Source organism: Athene cunicularia, assembly GCF_003259725.1.
Source record: "Athene cunicularia isolate RWA chromosome 1 unlocalized genomic scaffold, athCun1 chr1_part1, whole genome shotgun sequence".
Classification (NCBI taxonomy): domain Eukaryota; kingdom Metazoa; phylum Chordata; class Aves; order Strigiformes; family Strigidae; genus Athene; species Athene cunicularia.
This window is the reverse complement of record NW_020799091.1, coordinates 87531019-87556835: the sequence shown is the minus strand read 5'-3', so window position 1 is coordinate 87556835 and position 25817 is coordinate 87531019. Positions and strand designations below refer to the sequence as shown.

General features: G+C 34.5%; 1 protein-coding gene across 1 annotated transcript in view; it reads right to left on the bottom strand.

Annotated features, from left to right (window-relative positions):
- GK (glycerol kinase) overlaps nucleotides 1-25817 on the bottom strand; it is a 33882-nt gene that overhangs the window by 3406 nt on the left and 4659 nt on the right. Inside the window, exons 2-19 of the mRNA XM_026846319.1 lie at nucleotides 23087-23160; nucleotides 22311-22417; nucleotides 21668-21745; nucleotides 20618-20697; nucleotides 19496-19633; nucleotides 18907-19016; nucleotides 18233-18299; nucleotides 16950-16967; nucleotides 15929-15964; nucleotides 15233-15300; nucleotides 13616-13658; nucleotides 12831-12911; nucleotides 11138-11216; nucleotides 9385-9481; nucleotides 7646-7730; nucleotides 4257-4377; nucleotides 2330-2473; nucleotides 1300-1380 (exon numbers count right to left, since the gene is read on the bottom strand). Of these exons, the coding sequence (XP_026702120.1) occupies nucleotides 1300-1380; nucleotides 2330-2473; nucleotides 4257-4377; nucleotides 7646-7730; nucleotides 9385-9481; nucleotides 11138-11216; nucleotides 12831-12911; nucleotides 13616-13658; nucleotides 15233-15300; nucleotides 15929-15964; nucleotides 16950-16967; nucleotides 18233-18299; nucleotides 18907-19016; nucleotides 19496-19633; nucleotides 20618-20697; nucleotides 21668-21745; nucleotides 22311-22417; nucleotides 23087-23160 (1507 nt within the window). The remainder of the gene's footprint in view (nucleotides 1-1299; nucleotides 1381-2329; nucleotides 2474-4256; nucleotides 4378-7645; nucleotides 7731-9384; nucleotides 9482-11137; nucleotides 11217-12830; nucleotides 12912-13615; nucleotides 13659-15232; nucleotides 15301-15928; nucleotides 15965-16949; nucleotides 16968-18232; nucleotides 18300-18906; nucleotides 19017-19495; nucleotides 19634-20617; nucleotides 20698-21667; nucleotides 21746-22310; nucleotides 22418-23086; nucleotides 23161-25817) is intronic.

The window sequence follows — 25817 nt, the reverse complement described above, 5'->3', positions numbered from 1 at the left end:
TATTCTTCAATCTTAAATGCTCCTGGCAGGCAGAACACAAAGTTTCAAAGCAAGAACGAAGGAATATAACATTTCTCCCCCTGGTGTTAAACATAATCACTGAGGGTAAGTTTTGATAAACATATCTGTTTTCACATGAGCTGAAGAACAAGATCTAGTTTTATTTTCTGCAAGGCAGAATTTTCTATCCTTCAAAAGGAAATAAAGATATATAAGTAAGATACACATGAAGCACTTGGGATTTTAGGATACATAACAGAGAGTTTAGATATAAGACTACTAAATCATAATAGACAACACTGAAGTGAATCTTGTTACTTATGCTAAGTTTCCTATTTCCCTTCCAAATAGCCTTGACAGAATTCTTTGTATAACCATGGTGTTAAATAAAATACTGAAACCAACATATGGGATGGTAAAAGGAAAATTTTAGCTTTAACTTTCAAGAATAAAGAGACTTTATGCAGCTTGAGGGCTGCAACTGTGGATTGTAGGGGGAGTTTACATTTTGAGGATTCTTTACTTAACACTTTTCATTCTAATAGTTTTTCCAGCAAATGGAAAATGAAATGAAGATAAAGCCCATTAATGATGTGTTGTATGATAATTCAGGACTAAAAACCTATCCTGAAATAGTGCTGAAATATAAGTTCGAATTACAGATCATAGAAGACTGCAGGTTTTGTTTAATTCAAACCTGACAGATGGAAAAGCCTTCTACTTCAAATGAAAGACCTTGTTCAGTCCCTCAAAAGTGTTTGCATATTCTTTTTGTGTGAACAATAGGTCTATGCAATTCTTCACTTCATGATAACTTCTTGGTCTTAGCCCTCATGGGTCAAACAGATTTTGATGTGGCTATCAATCGCTCCTCCATATACAGCAAATAATAAAGGCAATATATAGGAAGAAAAATCACAAGATGAAACTTTTTTCCCTTGCAACATGGCATTATAGTGTAAGAAAGTTTATGAAATCCCTGCACTGAGAATTATGCTGTATCTCTTCTAGATAAGATTTCTTTTGAAAATCAATGCCACTCTGCAAAACCTGCAGTTAGTCTCGATTTTCATGTCCTCTGTTTTTAGAGCCTTACAAGATATTGCTTGTGCCCTCCTTTCAAGATGAAGACCTATCTGTTTTCCTGCTTTGTTTCCACAGTGGTTATAAGTAATAATTTTTAAATTATTGGAATAGTCCAGAGATGGTATGAACAGAATAGGTCACCAAACTCAAGATTAACTACCTAGGCTAACTGGCTAATTAGTAATACTTGACCTGCATTCATTTCTGTTTTACCATTTGAAGGAGCTTCAGATGTCTCCCAGCCCATAGATTTCATCACAGCTTTCTTCCATCTGGCATAGCGAAATTCACTTTCTGAAATTGAGAAATCAGCAAACAAAAAGCCTTTCAATGCATATGAATACAACCACAAGTATTTAAGAAGCAAAGACTGACTACGATACTAGCTTTCTACTATTGCCCTGTATAGTTTGCAGAGACAAGTATTATAAAATGCTGTTTTGACTACAAAAAAAACAACCCACAAACCCAAACAAAACAACCCAAAACCCTACAGTTATGTACATTAAGGAGAAATAAACCTTAAAACCAATTTTCTGCATGTTTGCCAATAAGATTAACAAGTAGGACAAAAATGAAGCAATTGCTATTCATGTAGAAGCCCTTCAGTGTTGAAAATACTGCCCTGAAGTAGGGATTACAGCAGTTATAATCAAAATGGTAAGACAAAAATCTGTAATTTAAAAGACAAAAATGCATTTGTCTTGCATATGGATTAATTATGTCAAGTGCATGCTTTCCATCTCTAGTACTTAAGAACTGATGAAAAAGAGCTAAAAAACAATTATCAGTGTATGCATTTTAAAGCCAAAGCAAGTCTCACATAAGTCTGTCCTTTCTACAACTGTGAAAACTCACAAATGCACAAGAGCTTTAGGAGTCATCTTTCTCAGTGAAAACCTTTCAAGATTTCTTTGATTTTATTTGCTATAAATCAAAAGCTACTAACTGCAATGCCCAGTACCAAGCTTCTTTTAAAAAGGAGAAAGAAAAAAACCCCAACACATTCCCCTCTGGACTTAACACTGTTTTAACCATTTTCCAATCTTACTAGTCAATAAACGGACAAGTGAAATGCACTTTTCTCTAAACCAAACACTACAAAGATGACCTTCAACATTTGTGAGGATATTCATATATAGCTGGTTTTATATCAGTATGTTAGACTGCAACAAAGAAAAACCCTGATCTGTTGGACACAAAATATTTTTTGCATTTTCCTAGATACATGAAAGGGTTTTACCCTCTGGGTTGATCTGTGGTTCAAATCGTTCACATGTCACTGCTGTCAAATCTCCAGGATTCAGACTCCAAATTCCAACTCCTTCTGCAGCTCCTGCTGCCATAGCAGCTCCTAGAGCTGTTGTTTCTGGCATTGATGGCTTTACTGAAATAAATCACAGAAAAGACCACGATGATTTTTAATGAAAGACACCTTGATGACATCAGAACTAAATATTTACATATATATATCTATAATGACATATATTTTCTACAACTGCTATATGCTTCCTTTAAGTTTTCCAACTGCAAACCACATTTTATTGCCATTCACATGGTTATGAGGCTAATTTCACCTATGAGTCATCCAAGTCTTTGAAATATCTCAGATCACTATTTCCTTCAGGACGAATCATGCAATTGCCCATTTTCATACCATGTGCAGAGCTGCTGATCCCAACCATCCATTTCCTTAGAGTACTCCTGTTAATAATATACAAATTTTTTGTCTTCCCCCTCCCTCCCTCCTCAAAGCAGTGATCACTGGCTAAGTTATCAGTCTTGTTCACATGCTCTAGATATTGTGTTATTAAAAGCATTTATATTTAGAAAAGGCATCTTAAAAGAGGCTACACACTTGTACTTACTAGATGGTTTGCCTTCCACAAATGCTGTACAAGACCATCACAACCCCAAGATGTCAATGGGAAATCTGTTCCATTAACTCTAGAACTGCCTGCTTCTCTGCTTCAGGCAGAGGATACTTTAAAATCTGCTTTTATTGATCATATCCTTTCATCTGCTAATTATGTATCTGCACTGATTGTATGACCCTTGTGTCTTATGTATTATCAAAGGCAAGCTATAACATCTCTCGAGTTAAAAACTTTCCAGTGAACTGTCTCACATTTATGAGTAAGAGACAACACAATGCTTTTTCTAAATTATTTTCTAGAAGCGGCATATTTGGCAAGATTATTATATTTATGCAGCAAATATTAGTCTTCAGTATAGATGAAGATGCATAATAACTTGATGTTACACAGTGACACACTGAATCCTTAAGAATGTTAATGTATAGCTTACAATACTCAGCAACTTGGGATCTGCTACAGGTGTTTAGAAAGATGCACCCTTTTCACTGACACTGAAATGTTCCAGGTTTCAATTGAGGTATTTAAAGAGCCTTAGTGCCTTAGTGTATTGAAACACATCCTTAAGAAGCTAAAACTCCTTTTTATTATTCTAGGGGGCTTCTGTGAAAGAAGTGTTATATGTTCATTTCTAAAATACTGTTGGATCAGAGTAATGGTATTGTAAACTTTTATTTGCTTCAGAGAGGAACAATCCCATTTGGGCTTGTATTTTATTTTGTGTTGTGCATGCCAAGAAAACTGGCTGCAAGATTCCCACTTTTGTTGTAATGTTTATTCCCTTCTTCATTGCTGCTGTGGGAGGAAACAGAATGAACAATGTGTTTTGTGGGTCTTTTACACTGCAATGAAATCAAAGGCTTGTGCGGGCAAAGGGAACAGAAAATAGGGTATTTGCTGTTTGCTAAAATGCTAGAACAAAACATTAGCAGTGAAAGTGCAAAGTTCCGATTTATCTCTGAGCAAGATTCTCAGGGCCAACACGTTGTAAGACAGTGTTAACTGACTTAAAAATGTTAGATGTTTAGAAGTTGATATAACAACTTTAAAGTTCAATACCATCATAGTCCTGTAATATTTCAACACAAGAAATAAGTGATTCTTTATGAAAGCAAATCTCAAAACTGGATGTAAGATTTAAAAACTTTTTCTGAACAAAACCCCAACATTCTCAAGCAGTAGGAAAAGACCAGCAGCAACAACAAAGCAAGCCATCCAATTTGCCCTCACTACCCATTACAAACCAATGCTGTTTTCAGCTTTAAAAAGAAAATAGAAGTTACAATTTCACCTTACCTACTGGAATACAAAGAATGTCTGATTGGAGTTGCATGAGGACTTTGTTATTGGTCATTCCTCCATCTACTTGTAACTGATTTAGTGGTATCCCGCAGTCCTTGTTCATGGCATCTAAAATCTTGAATAACATATGTTGTGATTTAATTGCAGAGAAATCCATATCCTCTGAGTGTAAAATACTGATAATTCAGCATTTGCTAAAGAGTGTTAAGCAGATAATTCCCCTCCCCTATAGATCAAGGAGGCAAAACAGAGGTACTGATAATACAGTTTTGTTTAATATACAGCAAATACACTCTTTATTACAGAAATCCTAGTGTAGGAGATGTTTTTCCTTTGATGCTCTATAGCTAGCCTATATGTTGCATATATGGTCTGAGAAGAATTTTGAAGAAGAGCTGATGACAACTACATTTATCAAAGCTAACAAAGGAAGAAGTAATACTAAATAGAGTCCTTTAGCTGATTATAGTTTGTCTAGATAATTTCTCTAAATTGATGCATTAAAGAATTGAAAAATTAAAACATTTGAACTGGCAATCTGGAAGACTTCAGCAGGAACTGCTGAACATTGAACTGTTTTGAAAAAGCAGCCTATTAAAATATTTTGAATTAGTTGCTGAAAATTGAGAATTTTACATTACACAAGATAGACTGCAAAAATAAACTGTTAGCGTAAAGTTTTATAAAACTATGTCTCCTTCTTTTGGGCATGGGATAACTGAAAAAAGTGAAAAGTGTTAAAATGTTTGCAAGGGATAATTTAAGAGTGGAGTACTTAATTCACTGATACCTACTGATACACTTTTTAGAGGATTTTCTAAAAATGTAAGACAAACCTTAGCTACTGGCAATACCACAGAATTCTCCTACAAGCACTTACTAAATGCAGAACAGTGTTTTCTAGGGTTTTGTAAAAGCAGTCAATTAAATGTCTCATTGATATTTTATAAGGTTAGTGCATAATTTCTGTTGACAAAGTTGGCATTAACTAGTGCAGAATGATTTCCTCTTTGCAATTTTTCAATTTATTTGAATAAAAAAAAGGTGTGCTTTTATCAGCTTTAAATGAGAAAATAACATAGACCACAAAAAAAGTACAAAACAGCATTCTGTAGTTCACAAAGTACCCAGTTACACAATCCTTACTGGGAAAAGTGAACATGCTTTTTAAAAAAGAACAAAAAAATAGTATGTTTCTAAGGTGGTAAAAACTATATAGAGATGAGTTGTCTAGTAGACTCTACCTGTTCCGAGAAAGTAAGTCAGCACAGTCTCTTACCAGAAAATCTTTAAAGGAACTAAAAGAAATGCCACAGGATAAATAATGGTTAAAAATGAGAAGGTAAAAGGCCAATTTTCATGGTGGCAGCATCTGTCCATGGGCTTGCACTGTTCAATACAGTAATAACCTGGAAAAGAGGATTCATAGCACAGCAGCAAAGTTTGCTGGCAGTACTAAATGAGTACTGCTCCCACCACTTATCTCCTCCACAGGTATCACTTTGCATTTGTCTATGCTGATTTCACCTGCTCCTTTTTACCATTCAGAATTTCAGCACAGTGCCTCAATCTCGGCTTTACGCACATACTGTTGGAGGCTCTGGCTTTGTTTACCACTGTGCAAGAGCATGTTGGATCATGCTATGCGCTCAAGTAGAGAGTAAAAAAATGAAAAGTATGCTAGAAATCTGGAAGAGGTGAAGGAACAAAGCAAATTGTGATCACGCTGCTGTTCCCACTTTTGTACTGAGGCTGAATGAAGAGCAAGTATCCAAGTATGTAGGGTTTGTCTAATGACAGTACTGTACACCCTTAGAACTGAACAATTACTTATTTTTCCATTATGCTCTCTGGAAGAAGAAAACATTACAAGTGTCATCTGCACAAGGAAGGAGCTCTTTGGATAACAAAAAACAGAGACTTAGGATTGAATGGCATAATAAGTAAAAACTCCATCGAACGTGAAATTTGAAAGGTTTCCTGAAGGATATAAAAGACTTCCATTTTAACTGGAATTAAAACAAAAGAACTTTGTTTCTGATGAGATAGAACTAACAATATATCTCTGAAAAATGTACATATATTTTATCCGTGTCATGAGGACTTAAGCTGTTAATTTAAGCATGTCCACAGAGTGGATCGGGCACTCCTGTCATTGTGAAAAAAGCACAATGAGAAAGCATTTGATCAGTTCAAACAGTTAACTTCACCCTCACTCAGTCTGAGAGCTCTATTCCTCTCTCTCCTGCTCCCAGCCACATGCCCTGTCTCTTGTTCTGACATTTGCCACACTCTGCGAGGCAGCTGAGGTCATTAATTCAGTGGAAAAATAGCCCAGCAAAAAAGAGGGATAATTTTCTGCTGGAAACTTCGTTGTCACATGAGGGGGAATGGATGAGAGGAGGTACAAGGAAAGAGAGGAGCAGACAAACTAGACTACCAGTTCAGTTCCCTGTAACTTTACCTTGACTTCTAGTACCAGAATTAGAGATATATGCTACTTCGAAGCTTCTTCACAACTTTGATGACTCAGAGGCTGTTAGCACAGCTTCAAAAGCCGATGTCTGGGTGAAATTTCTGGCTGTCTTTATCCACATGAGTACTTTTTACTCTATCACTACAGAAACAGCAAGCTGCTTTCCTCCTCTCAAACAGTTTTAGCTGGGTGTTATTTTAAAACTCAGTATGTTTAAATAACAGCAGTTTAAAAACATGCAATCAAATTGGAATTTCATTTTCTCCCATATTTGTGTAGAACACAGGGAGTGTAAAATGATAGTACATGATGATGCATATAATAATGCTCAGAAAATACTGGTATCGACCCCTTTGATTTGGTTGGATTCATGTCTTATGTGAGAATTTAGGTTTGCTGTAGCAGAATACCAGCTAAGGCAATACAAGGTGTAATGGGCAGGAAGTGAATCCAGATTTCCCTTGGTATGTTTGCTGCTGTCTTGCTTTTAACTCTTTTTTTGTTCTTGTGACTGGAAGAAAAACAAGCCACCTCCATCACAGTAGACAATATAAAATGTATTCTCCTACACAAATGCAACTTTTTAGTTATGGAAGGGGCCTCGTCATTTGAATGTTTCTTTTTTCTCTCTCAAAATATTCACAAAATACGTTCACCTTATTTTAAGTGCTGATAAAAAGTAGCATTAGAATTCCAAAATAATGTACCACCCAACCACATTACTGTAGCTAAACCCTCAGGAACCATTTTTCAACATCAGTGCCACGTGAAGAGAACAGCGGCATCCAAGTACAATATAAAGCATATGATTAATCTCCGTAAATCTTTTCAATCCTCTCTCTTCCTGAAGAGCTACAATCCCTGTTATATTAATTTACAGTTAATTTAGGACCCGATTTGCCTTTACCTCTCGTGTTTGAAAGCAGACAGCTTCTAGTGCAGCAAAGGCAATGTGTTTTTTATTTGTAAACTGAGTAAGGCCACAGATAATACTGTTGAAGAGAAAAAGAAAACCCAGTTAGGACATACTTCTTTTTACCAGACATACACTGTTACTTCAGAGCGAGGCCATCTAATTCAAAGCTCATGCAGTTCTATTGTATGAGGACTGCTTTTTAATATTGAAAGGCTTGTTTCTATTTCATCTAAACTGTCATCGCTGTTTTCCTGACAAACATGCTTTCAGTGTCCAGTTCATACAATTACCATACATTAAAAATTTTATTGCCTGTCTGCATGCAGATGGGTGTGTATTCACCCATACGCACATGAACACACACACAAAGTCTAGTCTTCCTTTAAGAAAAGGAAATGTATGACTGAGGTTGATTTTTCTTTTAAAAATAGTATCACCTATCACTAAAATCTTAATAGATTCTCTAGTGCTTTCAGTTCTTAAGGAAAAGTCCAGCTAGGTCAGTGCTGTGCTCTAAATGCCTAAAGCTGTTTTCAGCTCTTTCCAACCATTAGTTGCATCTGCTCTTTCAAAGAGATTTTTGGATATGAAAATTATGCTACATCTAACCATGAGTAAGATGAATTCTGTCAATGTACTCAGAACTGCATAGCAAATAATCATATTTTTATTCTATTTCAACATCTAGGGTATAGTAGCATACTACACAGAAATGCTGCTGTATTTGGTGCTGGATACATGGAAGTTAAAAGATACTAAGGGACATCTGTAGTTGTTGCCATTCCAAGATCACGTTTTAACAGTTAAACAGTAAAGTACTGTGATCTGAAAAACTGTAAAATCATCTAACTCAAAGATTTTTTTCTTCCTTAAGTACAAAAAGCATCTAAAGTCTAAAGATGCAAATACTCAAAACCTTATTATTTACTATTTCCTTCCTCACTTTAGGAAAGTTATTTTGTATTTAGTTAGTTTCTATGACTCCCATGGCATGTTGTGATTCCAGCAACAGCAGGCAAGCTCACAATAGCAGAAAAGACAAGTAGAAGGTTATTGTTTGAACTCGTAGTTCTAACTAGTACCAGGTAGTTAAGTCTTAATAACCAGGAAAGAGGAGAAAAGAGTGTTCAATAAACTGGAAAAAAAGCTGGACACAAGGGGAAGGAGAGGGAGGAGAACTAGGGAGGAACTAAGTAGCCTGTATCATTTGAGATAGTGAATGCAGCAGCCATGAGAAACTGAGCTCAAAAACCCCAAGCAGTAGATCTTTCTCCTTCTGTTGCCTTACAGTTCACAGGTATGCAGAACTCCTCTTTTTCTTTAGTGAGATGAAAATCCTTTCAAAACCAGAAATGAATGAAGAAAAAAAGCTGGCCCCTTAGTGGCAAGGATGATGGCACTATCTTGTACTTGTCCTCTAAAATGCACAACCCAGCCCAAATGTTTCCCCTGTCCCCCCGCTCCCTTTTTTTTTGGAGGCATGGCAGGGGAGGAGGGTGAGTAGCAGAGCTAGCTAAGCTTTCTTCTTCTCCCTCTAGAAGTTGCTGTTTTGAACAGGTTAAATATAAAAGAGAAACACAGTAGCTGACTGAAGATACCACAGAGAATGATGTATTCAGACACAGTAAAAGGAAGAGAAAGAACAATTTCACATAACTGGAAGGACAAGTGATAGTATCTGTAAAATCACTAAATCTACCTGTGAATGCAGTGTTTAGTCAGATCCTTACCCCCTTGCACTGGGTTCCCAGTATGGTGCATACAGTCCTGAAAATGCTGGCACAAAGTAGCAGCCATAAGAAGTCCCCGCTTCTGCGGCCAGTTTTTCTAATGCACACACACAAACAGACTTCACTTAGCTTCTCACAACTGTACTACCACTTAAATATGACACTTAAAGGTGTTACTACTTAAACGAGGAAAATATTCAGAATATGTTAGGTAACTACAAAAATAACCCACATACAGTTAGAAAATTCAACTAACTCTGGCACTCTGCTCCTCATTAACTAGTTGTCCATTTGCAACAGCGTGAATGGAAGATGGGGCATAGGGAGTTGCAGGAAATGTAAAATGAAAAATCAAAACCGAAAACCAAAATTGTGTACTCAATATTCGGATTTAGATTGTGTGAGGTTTTCAAAGGATGTCCTGTGGGTAAAGAATACAACCTTCAAAGCAGTCCAAAAAGTCACACTACTTGCATTTAAGTCAAGGCAAGCAAGTGAAATTGGATCAAGACCAAAGGGAGCTAAGAACTAAATTCCCATTAATTTCAAATGGATTTAGAGTTCTAAATTCTCAGTTTACGTATATAATCACAAGGCCAGCTACAAGGAAATCTGAAGTTTCTTAATATCCAAGTAATAACTTTGAATATCTGAACTTCCAAATATTAAAATATTAGTAACTTTAAAAATTATATTAAAACATCTAGAACCGCAAAAGAAGTAATGCTAATGTGCAGCTCAGGAAGAGGATGATGAAGTCCCACCATGACAAGTTCTTGAAACACAAACCCTCCAAAGGTCTAGTTAAAGTTGTGAAGCCAAGAGGTACTTTAGTGTTTCAACAGCTGGTTAATTCATGTGAGAGTAGTTTATATTCTTCTGTACGATCTGCGAAGCTTTCTTACAGAAAATCAGACTGACATTTCAAGTTTTGCTTAATCTTTTAAGCTTTATGTAAAATAAGAATTCTAAATTTTTCTACCCTTGAATAAGAGATCCAATTATTAAAAATACGTAATGAATTGCTTTTTAATCCTAAATCTCATTAAATCAGTCACTTTCAAACTGTTATACTTGCATGCGTCCTACATTTTCTCCTTTTTCAAAGCTTGATATATTCCTAGTTTTCTATAATGTCACACACCAGCTTGTTTCAGTTCAGCTCAAGAAGAAAACATCAGCTACACAAATGCTAAAGGACTACCGTATTCTTAGCCAAAACAGATTACCGTCATCCACAATTCCTTTAAGAGGCAGCTTTGCAAACTGAGGCCCCTAACTCAATGAAGTCTTCTACCGAAGTTGTTGCATATGTTGGGCCTCATGTTCTCATGTTTATGACAGGAATGAATATGTAAGTTTAGGATCAAATATGCTCTGGCTTCCGTAACAGAGACTTAAAATACTCTTGGCTCTGGAAAATTCAATATTGTATGAAATGGGAAAATACACTGTTAGTATAGTATCTTCCTGAATATCTGCTTGCTAGGGAAACTATTAAAAAGTAAAAGTTGCAATAGAACAAAGCTGACAAATGGTTTCAAAGACTGTATTGATATGCTGTATGAAATACAGGTATCAATAAACAGTGATTTCATGGATGCAAAACAAATTGTTCAAACACAGCAACATATATGCATCTTCCGTCTCTTCTTTACTTGAATATTTTGAACCTTCATTCAACATTAGCAACATTAAGACACTAGAAAAGAAAATTTAAAAAACTAAACAGCTTCAAATTGTGAATACTCACCAACTTCCTGTGCAGTCTTAACGATACCGAGATTGTCCCTCAGCCAACGGACAACAGCACCAGCTATTGCAACAGATCCCTGAAGGAAACAAAATCACTGCAACATTAGGAGACAACAATTGGTAGCTTTGTGTTCCTTTTTACAAGACTGGAGAGGAAGGGTAGCTGCGGTCTCCAACTGCAAGCTTACAGTCACAGCTTAAAGCACTCTCAAGAATGCTCACAACCAAACCACAAGTTTCTTGGCATCTGGAGACTGCTGTATAAAAATGGCAGCCTGTTACATAGATCCATGTAGAAATACTGCATGATTTTTGCCATAGAGGGGGGTTACCATGACATTTCCTAAGCAGTCTTCTTGTCACTCAAATTCAGGTCTTCTGAATATACAGTTATATGGTCCAGTAGCCTCAGTCTTTTTTTTTTTTTGACAAATGAAGATTTTTATGCTTGATTTAAAAAAACAAGACTGAAGATGTCTAGAGTCTAAATACAAATGCCCAAACTGACAGAAAATTTAGGCACTTGCATTTGCCAGCAAAATTGCTCTGCTGCCTCAGCATACAACCCAGAATGGCCCCACTTAATATCTTCCGTTGAAGCCATTCCTTTAGACAATATCATTAAAGCCTTGGAGATGAGGAAGAAGCAAAAAATACATATGCATGTGTTTCAGCATGCAGAATTAAATATCACTGTCAACACAGTTCCAGTTCTTAAGAACATGGGTTAAAAATAAATCAAACCTTTCACAAGCTCACACAAAACAAAAATCCCAAAGTTTGCCAGAACATGGCAATTGCAAGATCAACTTCCCTTAGGAACAAGGAAATGATCATGGCCTCCCACATTCTAACAGAGTACTGTAAGCCACAAACTATTCTCCCAGTGAAGAAAACCTTGTGTGTTGTCTTTGTCTGTTTCACATGAAAAACATAGGCTCTGTACAAAAGCTCAACAGCAGCAGAGAATTCAATATACATGTTTTGAGAATAACTACTAGATCAAGCCCACTAAGCAACATCGATGGAATCATTCTATTATTCCCGATGAAGCTTTGGTGCCTAACAGGTGCTTAGCTGATCTGTGCTTCAGAAACAGAGCTTTACAACAACGAACCCTGAATTTGAAGTAAAATTCAGTTTTCTACAGAATCTGGATGCCCTCAGAGTTGTGTGAAAACTGAGGAACCAAATTCTGGAAGCAGACACCTAAGTCTTAGTAGGTAAAAAAACCTCAGTTGTTAGAGAATTCTTGTCCCAAAAATTTCATTCAGATTTTTTAAAAGTTAGAAGTAAAATCCATTAGAATGAAATAAAAAAGACATTTTATTATGAGAGGATAACTGAAACATTAGCACTTTTTCCCTCTTTTTAAAACCCAATGTTAGTATAAAAAGAATTGTTTTGTTTATTTATAACATTTATTAAATATCTGAAAGACTATGTACCAGAAAAAATGTTTTAGCCATCATGCCCTGAAAATATAAATGATGTAGTGTAGACATATTTTTATTAGCTTACATGATATAGATTGGAGATAGGGATAACGAAAACCACACATGAACCTTGAGGCACACAAGGTATAACACAAAACTATTTTGATTTCCATGCAACTGAAGATAACATAATACCAGAAAACAAGTAAACAAGAACATGTATCACTACAAAGAGGAAGGAATTACTGAACTCACCTCTAGTGCATAACAAACAGGTTTGTCTCTCCCCAGTTTGTAAGCTATGGTGGTTAGAAGACCATGCTGAGAAAACACAGACTAAATGGGGAAAGGAAAGAAAAGGTAAAGCATGAACAGAGGCAGAAAATGTTTAAATAAAAATAGTCAAATGATAATAAACAAGAGACAAAACCTTCATTGAAAAAAAAATATGGAAAGTTTAAGCAAAGTAAATTATCAGTCACTCTAAAAAAACACCTAAGATAGAACCCTTACATCACTGGTGTTAATTCTTATTTCCACAAGCTGCCTCAGATCTTTCCAGCCTTCTTACAGCAAAGAATTGGGGTTCTTTAGAAGACGATGTGAATAAGAAGGAAGCCAAAGCTTTGCATTACTTATTCAACTACAACTACAAAGAAACAATGGGACAAAACAAAAGGAAGAAATAAAATAGCCCAAACAAGAAAAAAAGCATGTGGTTAAGTGACAACACTCAGCACTTCTGGGTGAGATTAAGAAACATACAAGGACAGAGCAAGAAACTTGCTATGAAAAGTTATTTTTGGAAACTTAAGGAGCTAGGAAATGGAGTCTTACTGAAACACCTTGAACAAATTATTACTTTCTGCTCTTTCAGATTTCAGTATGTGGTTTTCCTTATCTCTAGCACAATAATTGTTTTAAGTTTATATTATTATATAAATATTGATAATAAGTTTAAGAAAAGCTAATATATAGTTTTACTCAAGAACTTATAAAGATTGTTTAAAAAAAGTGAACAATTGAAAAATGCAACTGACCTTCTGACCTGTATTGCACAGCAAGAAACATCCTGTTCCATACCTAGCATGAAAGCAAAGGAAAGTTAAAACCAGGGTGTTTAAAGGATAACCTGTTACTGCAGTTCATGAATCCATGATTCCCCTGTGGAGAATCAAGACACCACTTTTTGCCCCTTGAAAGTTATGTTACCATTAACTGATGATAAAACTATCCTCAAAAAGTTGCTTTAAATGTAGCCTGCAGTTGAAAAATCTAGTCCCACACCTCTCTCTCTCTGGCTATTTCTTGTATAATACTTGATCAAGTAGCAGATATAGCTAAAAAACTAAGTGTGAATTCCTCTTTGGTGGCAGTGTTTACCTACTTCAATTTAAGGTGATTATGAAAGCTACTTTATAAAATAAATATTTCACAATATTAAATTCAAGCTTTTAAGGGGGAAAAATTAGGAACTTTGTTCCTGTCACAAAGAAGAAGGTTTTCTTTAAACATATTCGGTTCAAAAATTTCTAAAAATGGCATGTTTCTCATTTGAAGACTATAGCACATATATATGTGCATACAAACATATATAAGGACACAGTTTAGTAAAAGGAGTACAAAATACTTATAATCCACTCTAACTTATTCTAAGACATGACCAGTTCCTTACCTTTTTAATACCCTGAAAATTAATAGCTTAAAATAGTATGGAGATAATCTTAAATTGTTTGGAAAGAAAAAGGGTGAAGCAACACAAATAGGTTTAAAGAATCTCACTTTCACTTTTTTGTTTAGCTGGGTTTTTTTTCCAAAGGTCTCTTCTGTTACAAAAGTATTTGTTATAAAAATACCTTGTGATAATATTCCTTAGAACCATGTTTGTTTTACTAAAATACAAGGCCACTAACCATTACATTTGTGTATAAATATAAAAGATAAAGTGAAGGTTAATTAGCAACAAGTATAGTTTAATGTGTAATTAAATCTGTGAAAGTCTCATACTGAGTATGTATCTACATGCTCAGTTAAGCACATGGTTGTAAATGGAACAGTAAGTCATTTAAGCAGAGAGCTTTTCCTCAAATGAATGTTTGATTACACCAGTTGCCTGATTTAACTGATCAGCTATTTTAAACAAGGGACACTAAGAGGCTGAGAAATAGGAAAAAAAAAAACCAAATGTAAAATTCTCCACACTGAGCTAGACACAGAAGCAAAACTAAGCACTGTAACTGAAATGAACCTTTCCCATCTAGTAATGCTGCAGCTTTCTTGCCATTCAAATCTATGTAATCTAACTCACACAGCTTGTATTTGTTTAACTTTAGATCACAATTTAAATGATACCGCAACTGTTTTAATCTGTGTTTTGGAGAATTTTAAATGAAAAAACCTCCTGTCACACAGAGATATTTCCTCACAGTGACTTTGTTCCAAAATACATCTCAAAAACCATATACCTTTAATATCTTCACTATTTTATATAAAAGTCAGGACGCTCTTTACTTTGTAGGTCAACACAGTCAAAAGGTAGAGCTGGAGTTATCCAGTAACTACAAAAGCATTTGGCAGTTTTGGCAGTTAACTTGAAAGAGAACAGAACACTAAATTCAAAACAGTGTGTTTATCATCCAACTTTCATAATAACTTACGTATTCTTTGCCTGCCCATCTTGAAAACACATTTGCCCAACAAGAGCAGCAGACTGGTCACCCAAGCACTGAAAAGAGAGACTTTTTTTAGCAAATATCTGCACATGAATCACATGCATGAAAAAGCAACATGAACAGATATATTTAACTATATTAGGAGCACACAGGCAATTGTAAGTGAGGGAAAATCTGTAGATTGTCTGTAGAGACAATGTGTGCTTTTTACTACTCTTCCCTTTGTAAGAACTGCAAATGAAATGTGTTGTGCTACTTATGGTGAACAATTAAAAGAAAAATAATTAAAATTTACTATCTTTATGTACATTTTATTGGAAAATGCTGAGAATCTGCCCAACATTTCTGGATTATGTATATACTGAACTCCTTTTATATATAAAGCAGAGCTTGCTTCCCTTTTGTAATGTTACTCACTTACTTGGAGATCCTAAGTTTCCAACAGCACTACACATATGCATTAAAGCTGTCAGCTGTATTTCCACAGCCAGACCTTAACTTAATAATGAAGAATTCAACTTCAAAACTTCAACTTCAGAAATTTACTTCATGTTTAAATGAAGTAAAAGACCACCAATTTAATTTGCAGCAGATTCACCCATCTTAAAGTTTTTTCCAGTGAAGATACGTTCATGCAGTATCAAGTTCTCATGCCAGAATCTGAGTTGAAGTAGGACTTACCCCAGAAATTGGTACACCTGTCAAAGCTCCAGATTTCTAATTCGCAAAAAGAGGAAGAAAAGCTCCAAATTAGTTTTCCATGACTACAATTTAGGGCAATGAAAAAGCAGCTAAACTTGTAATGCTCAAAGGAAAATAAAGAAGGGTCACATAAGCAACATGGTTCAGTTCAGGTGTATATCTGGACTTCAGCTCAGTGCAGCTCATGCCTAAGCTACTAAAAAATAGAGAGCAGAAAATTTACAGTATACTTTATGTTGCTCCAACAGTTCTTAATTTTGTTGAAATCATAGTGCACAGAAAATTAGGTTCAGTGTAATCTGTGAAGTCAGTGTGAAGTGTAAAATGTTAAAGTGACTAGAAAAAAATGTGAGTGTGATGACACACAAAGTAAGGACAGATGCCTCATTTTAAGATACAGCATTTTAAATCTCATGTAGAATTTCTTCCAAACACTACCATGTAGTTTTTCAGTTGCATTCTTGCTACAGGTATCATAAGAAATACACACCCTGATAATTTTTATTTCTTTCTTTAAACTGCTTCTTTGTGCAATTGAGAAAATGCATTTTCAGTGAAGCCATGCAAGTGCATTTCCAAACCGAATCTTTTTTCTTTAATTCTCATTTTAATTAATTTGATTTAATAAATGCAGTTTAAAAAATGCATCAATATGATGTTTAACTATAATAGAATGAATATTTGTAGACAGAATGGCCTGCTTTTCTCATTTATAAAATAAGACAGCCAACATTTACTAGCCAGTAGATGTATTTATTACTTTGCTATAAAATCTAATACTCAACAGACTGCAAATTAAGGCAAATGCATATGTTAAGATTACATTTCACAAATAACTTTGGTATGAACTTTAACTGTAATATCTCAAGTTCAGAAATACCTGCCATATTTATTGGTCTGGAAAGTGTGCTTTTACTCATCTTAAACAAAAGGAAATGCACAGCATCTGAACAGAATGGATAAGATATAGGTGGTCAGCCTAATGGAAGCCTCTACTCACCAGGCTAGGACAGATTTTCTACAGTCAGCAAAAGGAAGAAAAAGAAAAAAAAATTGGAAAGAAAGGGGAAGAGAAACAAAGGTTCACGTTTAAAGTGACTGGCTATTCTGTTTCAGTTGCCAGGTAGTATCTTTTCCATTTATCTCACTCATTCAGCTCAATACAACTCACTCTCATCCAACTTCCACATCAATAAAATTCAGCAATGTCTTCTAATGGAATCTCCATTACCAGATTAGAAAAAATACTTACATTTCAGGCAAGTCAGAGTTACATTTTAAATACAAATCTCATAATTTGCCTCAATTACTAAATGTCTGTATGTTCTTAGGGCAAGATACCAGGAAAAAGAATGCAAAATCACAACATCCAGTTTATTTGATTCTGAAGCTAATAAATCAGATGCCACTCTATCAGAAGAGTTGGGGCTGCACCAAGTAAACTTGAAACCTCAGCCCCATGATAACAATTTTTTTTTACTCCTAAGTAATTTTTACTTTTATTTTATGTTTTGTTTAGATATATTTATATGTTATATTTATATTACATTTATATTTACATTATAAATATAAAGTAAATACTATTGATATAAATTTATATTTACTTTATATATATATTAATATTTTATATTTACTTTATATGTTTTATTTTATATTTACTTCTAAGTAATATTCACAGCTGCACTGGAAGCAGTGTGATTAAAAAGACATCACAGTATTCCAAAATATTTTTTTACTAAGTGCTATGTAAATATACACAGCAAGAGAAGTTTATTTTTCAAAACCAAGGCAATCCAAAGTGTCACTTGTGATTTTTCAGTTCAGAGAAACTGACTAATCTTGCCTTCAGTTGTGGAAAAAAGACATTACATGTCTTGTCCAGTCTTCTTAGATCACAAAGACTTCCATAGCAACTTTCACCTCTTCGATTATACAAGCTGTAAAAATATTCTGCTCTAATAACAGCAATCTAATTTTTTAATCTCCTCATTATTCCTTGCATTCTGATAGGTAGATTCTAAATCAATAAGTAACTGTAATAAAAAAATCAAATATTTATCCTTGTCAAAAAACTCTCCCATCTTGTTTTGTCTATTTGACACTTAAAAGAGAAAACAACAGATATTCAACTTCATATAATATACAGCAGTAGATAATGACATAGTAATAAATCAAACAATATTGGTGTAGAAAAAGCCATTAGTCTAATCCATAAAAATTCTGTCAAATATATATTGTTACATTTTTACAACATCAGCTTCACACATACACAAGAAAACATACCATCAAGCCATAAATCTCAGATGAGCTTCGTACTTTTGGGAGTATTTCCACAGGAATATCAAAGAACCTGAACACAATAGAGAATAATTTTTATATATGATCAGTGATAAATCAGAGAGCATTTCACATTTATTTCTTAATTAAGTTTAAGATGTAAAAGAAAAAAAAATTACAAAATGAACTTTGATTTCTAGTGTTTAATCCATCACTATGTTCTTTTTCACTTGTTACAGTATGTGACACTCAATTATGGAGTAAAACTGCACATATTTGAATATTTTGAAGACATATTCAACTCTTGCATGTGGAAAGTCATTCCTCTTCCAACAAAATCTTTATAATGTTCTTGTTAATAAATTTAAATTTAAATTAGACACTCTATCATTGTAGCTGCCTTATAAATTTGATTAATGAATAAAGAAACTATTAAATATCATTGTTTCTATGAACCAGTCTTCCACCTCCAGAAAAAATCTACTACATTTAATTAATACAGTCACTTGCAATTTAGACATCTGGAGAACAATGAATTTTGATTACAAATGTTAACAGTAGATACAACAATAATTGCTGATCTTAGTCTAGATAAGAGATTCTTACTATTACATGAGTTTATTCACACATCACTTATAGAATCTGTCTAAATAACAGTATTACTGAAAAACTGAGCTTACTGGCAGAGCTCAGGATCCCATTCCAAGGAATGAATGTTGAACAACATTGTCCTACTGGCATTGGTTACATCTGTACAGTGAACGCCTCCATTCTTTCCCCCTGTCAAACTCTGAATAAAAAAAAAACCATCAACAGTATTCACCAAGAAAAGATAAAGGTTTACTTCAACGAATCACAAAAAATTGTCTAAATTCACAAAGCTTTCATCTTGGGACTAGGAACTCTGGTATTTCTGCAACAACTAAAAAGACCGACCTGTTATAGTGGAACAAAGGCATGAGAAAGGTAATAAGGGTACAGCAGTACCTCCTGGATTCTTATATTGCAAATGTGGCTAATACAACTTTCTAAAGCCCAAGAATTTTTCAAAATTTGACAGCAACATATAAGCATCTACAAAAAACCCACGGTGATACAGGGACAGTGGAAGTTCATTTTGTAAGGAACTTTAAAGGAATTTCTTTAGTGGCTTATTTTGACATCACTGTGTGATCAACAGGCATCAATTATCACAGTACTTTGCACAGGAATTTGCATGATATGGAAATTCATTTTTAAAAGAGTAATAATAAACTCACAAATACATACCCATATAAGCCATGAATCAATAGTCCCAAACATAGCTCTTCCATCATCAACTGCTTGCCTAATCTCTTCCACATTATCCAAAAGCCATCGAAGTTTCACTGCACTAAAGTAAGTGCTAAGTGGAAGACCAGTCCTAAACTGTAAAAAAAAATCATGCAAGTATCTTTTCCATGAATACTGTAGTTATATATAAAAATGGTGGTAGTAACTGAAAAACTGAAGACAAAACAAAGAAATTACACAAACTTGGTATTTAAATAAGTACTAAGCATGCAGTACACAAGTCTGAAAACACCAAGAACAAATAACCAGTGCATTAATGGACAAACATCAAAGCTGATCTAAATGCAGTTCAAAGACCATATATGTGGACATAGTTGTTTGCAGAAGTCCTGTCTTATCTAGGATATCACTATGTGACTAGTAAGTAAGTAATGACAACAAAAATTAACCACACAACACAGAAAAGATGGAATTTGTATTCTACTAACACTTAAAAATCAAATAAGTTTATATGCTTTTTGACATTTGTTTTCTGCCTACAGGAAAATATCTAATATATAAAATACATAATATTTATACAATCAATCAAGAAAAATACAAATCAAAGAATTATGAAACCTTTTTGCAAGCTTTTATTTTCCAAATTGTTATATATATACACCCATATTAAAAAAAAAAATCATTTGCTCTTTATAAACTATCTTCCCAATCTCAGAATGGTTGCCATCAATTTCAGTATTAAGCATAAGATGAGAAAGGTTAAGATACTTCACATCAAGAAATTATTTTCCAAATAGTTTTTCTCTACTTGCTCTTAATTTTTGTGTGTGGTGTTTACTTGTCATTGGATAGGTAGCACATGATCTAAGCCTCACTAATGGCTACTCATTTATCTTCTCTAGTGAGACATATGGAGAGTGTTAAACACTTATTTTGAGGAAAATAAACATTTTCCAGTCTCAGATCAGTGTATAGTATTATGCACATTTTTTATGACAAGCTAAGAAAGGACTAGAAGCTACAGCTGACTTACTTTGTTTTAGGGAATTTTAAGCACACATCTCTAAAACATTATATACCGTAGTAATAACTATTTAAATGCTCTGGAATAACTCTTACCTTAAAAAATGATTTGTTTTTTCCTGGAATTCTTTTAAGAAGCCGTTCAACTGTTGACTGGGTTCTCAGGTCAAGCCACACTAAAAACATGAATAAAATTAACTGATCAACTGATTTAATACACAAAAAGTGACATGTACAAGTTTCTTCTACAAAACTAGAGCTCTTGCCAGTAAATTCCTGTCTTTACTTTCAGCTTTTCATGTAGCTGAGAGAACACTGTACTGCTGTTGTATTTTAAATGCACTGTTGCAAAAATTAAAAGTGGTTAAACTCATTTGATTTAGAGAAACAAAAAATTTGAGAAATCAAACAGAATTTTCCGCATAATAGGTTATACACTTTTCTCTATCAGAGCATAAGCAAATGACTAATACTACTTTGTTTACAGCAGATGACTCATTAAACTAATGGGTTAGAACAAATCGCAAGTTGATTATTTACTATTCCAATGAAAACTTTGAACTAAAGTTCTATGTGAGAGTTATCAAAGTACAGCTAGGCTTAAGATAAAGCTGTTTTTTCAGTGATACTACAGTGAACTAAATCTGGCACTTGACATGGCCTAAGAGAGCAAGTCTAGACAATTACCATTTCTCAGATGAAATAATCTGAAAAGCTAACATAAATTAAAACTCCAAATCAATAAATATGCATTAAACCTACTTAACATGTTTTTCCTTTAAAGCTAAATCAAAAGCATCCTGAAAATTGAGTAAGCTCCTTTATCTAAAAGGAAGTAATTGAGTGTTAAATCAGAGCTTCGTTACATGCCAGGGAGGTACAAAACCCCTCAGGAACACTGGTTTTTGTTAAAAGCCCATAAAGTGATTTATTAACTATTAAGTAATAATTTTTATGTAATAGGGTTTTTTAATTGCACTGGTGTACACAAACACACAGCTTATGACACAGATAGAAAAAAAAAATAAAAATCAAAGAAGTTAGTAGGCTAGGCCACAATAAGATCTGCACAGGAAACTAGGAAAGCATTTTTCTACAACAATGCTCATTTTACAATATTACATATACAGAAAGTATAGTAGTTACCAATAGCATTATAAAGAGGTTCTCCAGTTGTCTTGTCCCAAACCACTGTTGTTTCTCTCTGATTGCTGACTCCAATGGCTTCAGGACAAAATAGAAAGAAGTATCCTTTTCAGAAGGTTTGTTTTCCCCTTTTTGAGGGGGAGGGACAGAGCGGGGAGGTAGAGAGGAGGGAGGAACAGGTAAGGAGAAAAGGAAAGTAAATGGGAAATAAAAAGCTTCCAAATTTTTCATGTTATAATCTAGAAATATTACTTTTAAACACTCATCATTCAGCTTTTGCTGCTTAACCTATGTGCTCTAGATCTCTCTTTTTTCTGCCACAAACTGAGACAGCAACAACAGACAGGGAAACTAGCTTTTCCCAGTAGGTCCTAATTTACATTTCTGAATTTCTTCATTCATCACTTGTCTCTGATTTTGCAAGATTAGTTTAAGTATACTTTGTAGATTCTGCATTGCTAATACACATGACGGTCTTATTTTCTCATTATTCCTCCCAAACAACTGCTCTTGATTCCAATTTAACATTTTCTTTGGGCACATGCTGCCACCTTTCTATTTATTGACTTTAAATCTAGAGAATCTGACTTGCTCAACCATGAGTATGTTAAAGCCCTCAGTTACCCTTAAGCATGAGGAATACCTTTTATGTTAGTGATGTCTATGTTCAGCTGTTGCAGTTTCTCACAGGTCCTTTCCACACATTCATGGACAGACTTTAGTATTTCCTTCGGATCTTGTTCCACCCATCTTTAACAAACAGTAAACACCAGTTAATAAAAAGGCAAAAAATTGCATTTAAGGAATAAAAGAAATTCTAGTCTGAAAAACCAGCTGAGCATTTTGACACAATCATAAATACAAAGTGTGTTTTATGTATCTAGAAAAAGTGTAAGGAATTTCAAAACCTTTTTAAACAATAAGCTGTATTTTCACAACAAATCCAACTGCAGAAAACAAAGATTTTTGTTTTGTTTTATTCTATACAGAGGGCTTTGGCAGCAAATGGTAGGTCAGTTAAGAACAAACAAAAAAAACCACCTCAGAGAACAAACTAAGCAATTTCTGTGGACTAAGCTGAAGACTATGCTTAAATTGTAAAAATGATCAGCTTTATCACTTTAAATAAGACCTGAAGTTTGTTTAAACTTTAGTTTTAAACTTTAAAGTTTAAACTTTAAATACGTTAATGAGTGGTCAAAGTAAAACGCTAAGTATTTTCAGATTTCGTAACTCAGAGCACATAATGGACACTCAATGTCAGGTTTTTAATGCCATTTTTCCTGCCACACAGTCTGTTATAGCAGATACTATGTTCTTAATAAATATTAATCAACTTCAGTTTTCACTGTTCATAAATAAAAATAAGTAAGCTCTATCAAAATGTACACAAATGAAAAAAACACAGAAAATTCATACCCTTCTTTAGGGAATTTCTGCTGTATCTCAACTTGATGGTGACTCAGGAGCTCTGCTGTTTTCGCATTAAAAACCTGCAAATAAATTACAAAGGGGAATCTTCCATGAACACAGAAGTTAAACAACAATAAATTAACATTTATTCTTTTGAACATATACAGTCCCATGATAATTTATAGTAATTTTTTTAGCAAAAAATAACCCAAATATCCATGTAACCTGGGTTCACATATATGAATTTTTGTAATTAAGGTAAGCAAATAATAGTTTGGTAAGCTTTACTGTCAATTATAGCTGCTTTTTTTTCTTGATGGATTGGGAAAGAGCCACATTTTGTCTTATGGATGTTGTAGAAATTAAACTAATGATGCATTTTAGAATGTATCTCTCAGCAAAATACCCACTGCTAGTCATAATACCATTTCTTTAGTTCCTGCTCTGATAACTCTAGTGCCAGAACTATACTTTTTCTTGGGTTAGCTCACCTTTATGAAGAGTGATTTTAAGAGACAGACAATCACATATAGTTTAGAAATCACAGAAGGGACCAAACTGTTAAGAATGTAAAAGCACCTAGGCAGAACCCAGTTTGTTTCAAAACAAACTACAAATACAGACTCATGAACAATCTGTCAAGGAAAGAATGTTACTGCAGCAACACAATACATTAAAAAAAGAGGACATCCATAGAAGTGACTTAGATTTGGAGATACTACAACAAAAAACAGCAGACCAGAGAATCCTATACTAATGGTTATTCTTAAGGAATCACAAGTTAAGAGGCTCTGCCTTGCAGTAGTAAAAGCTCAGCAATAATACAGAACAATCTTCATTAACTATCACTGATCTGTTTCCAAAAGTAATCTACTGTGGCCAAGCTAAGATGACACCCAGTAAAACATCCTATATAGTTATACAATGAGCAAGCCAGTGTAACTGACTGGGCAATGATGACATTCCTGTGAAAATGGCTCATTCTCACTAGCACCATGAAGAATCTTTCACCTGACGAACGTTCAGGGACCTAGAACATGCCAGTAGGACAACATCCTATCATTTCATGGCAATCAGAGGAGGGAAAGATTTAGAAGTCAGTCATGTGCTAAGGGTACAAAATTCAGTTATAACCATCCACTCTCTAGGATACAACTAAATGTTTTCTAGACTTCCTTGGTAATGCTCTCTTCTCATTCCACAGATTTTAGGAATTTCTCTTAAAGCTTTTAATCCATAAACTCTTGATTTGATTTACAGTTTAAACTGAAAATATTAGAACAATTTTGACAAAGAGCAGATGAATTTCTGATTCTCCAGTTTCTTTAAAATCTTAAAGTATATCTTTAGAGTGAAACTCTGAAGTTAGAAACATTCAAGTTATATATTAGAATCATAGAATAATTCAGGCTGAAAGGGACCTTGAGAGATCTCTAGCATAACTCCTGCTCAAAGCAGAGTCAGCTATGAGATTAGACCAGGTTGCTCAAGGGCTTTTGGTAGGCAGGTCTTCGAAACCTCCAAGGATAGAAACAGCACAACTTAACTGGAAAACACTAAAAGCTAATTTTTCCCTTCCACTGCCAAGAAAAGAAGTCTTAAAAAGGTACATGTTTGTCCTTTTCTGTTATCAGATGAAGTTATACAAAAAGCACCACTGTATTCTTCTTACCATATTTACTTATCTGTGTTTCACTTAGCAGTTTAGGCTTGACACGAAGCTATCCTAATGAAAGGGCAAGCTCTGCCACTACTACATGTTTGGAAGGAACTAGTATAATGGGATAAGGGTCTTAAAACACACTGCAACGCAGTTAATAGGAGACATAGTTTTGCATGTATGCAGCAAGACTTTTTTACTTGAAATTGCCTTTCTGCCAAAATCACAGGAACATTTACCAAGTTTTTATAATAAAGATAGATAGAATACATTTTATCCAATCTGTATGCACCTGATCTACTAATAATGTTAAACATAATTTGGTAATCATTCACTGTTAATCATTCAGTATTCCTGGAAACAGAAAGCAGTGCATAAGGATTCCTACTGTTAGCAGGAAACAAATACAAATTCAATTAGACAAGGTCATTCACTGAACCTGGAGTGTGTGACCTGCAGATAATAAAGAGTGAAGCCCTAACACAGCAAGGCTTTTTGTCTCCTTCTAAGCAAGCTATTTTAACATAAATAAATTCTCAACAGAAGCAATAACACTACAAATGCATAGATTTTTCATGCCCATAGAGAAGAACTAGGTAAACATGCTCTCCTAATCCATCACACAAAACCACAAGCTTCTGACATCCTCAACAAAAGCCGCAGACACTCCCTGTACCTCAGGGCAAAGGATTAAAAAGTTTCCCTGAGAACAATACCATGTTTTACAGTGATACACAGAACTCCTATACACAAAAGGATGCCAAATATAAATGAGTCATTACAAATGGGACCTCCTCTCCTTCCCTGCCTGTGCCCGCTGCCCCCCGCCCAAAACCTTGTCAAAACAACCCCAAATGGTCCTTATTTCTGACAGTGGTGACAGAGAGAAATAGGTAACAATAAGTATGAGTATTTCAGATAAATCAATACATTCCTGTTGAAACAGGTTTGTATTTCTGCCACTGGTTTCCTTCCTTTCATATTCATTGAGAATTGGTTCCAGTTTATGAGACTGATCTCTCACTTCTTGTAGGGGGGCAAAAAAAAAAAAAAAAAAAAAAAAAAAAAAAGCAGCAC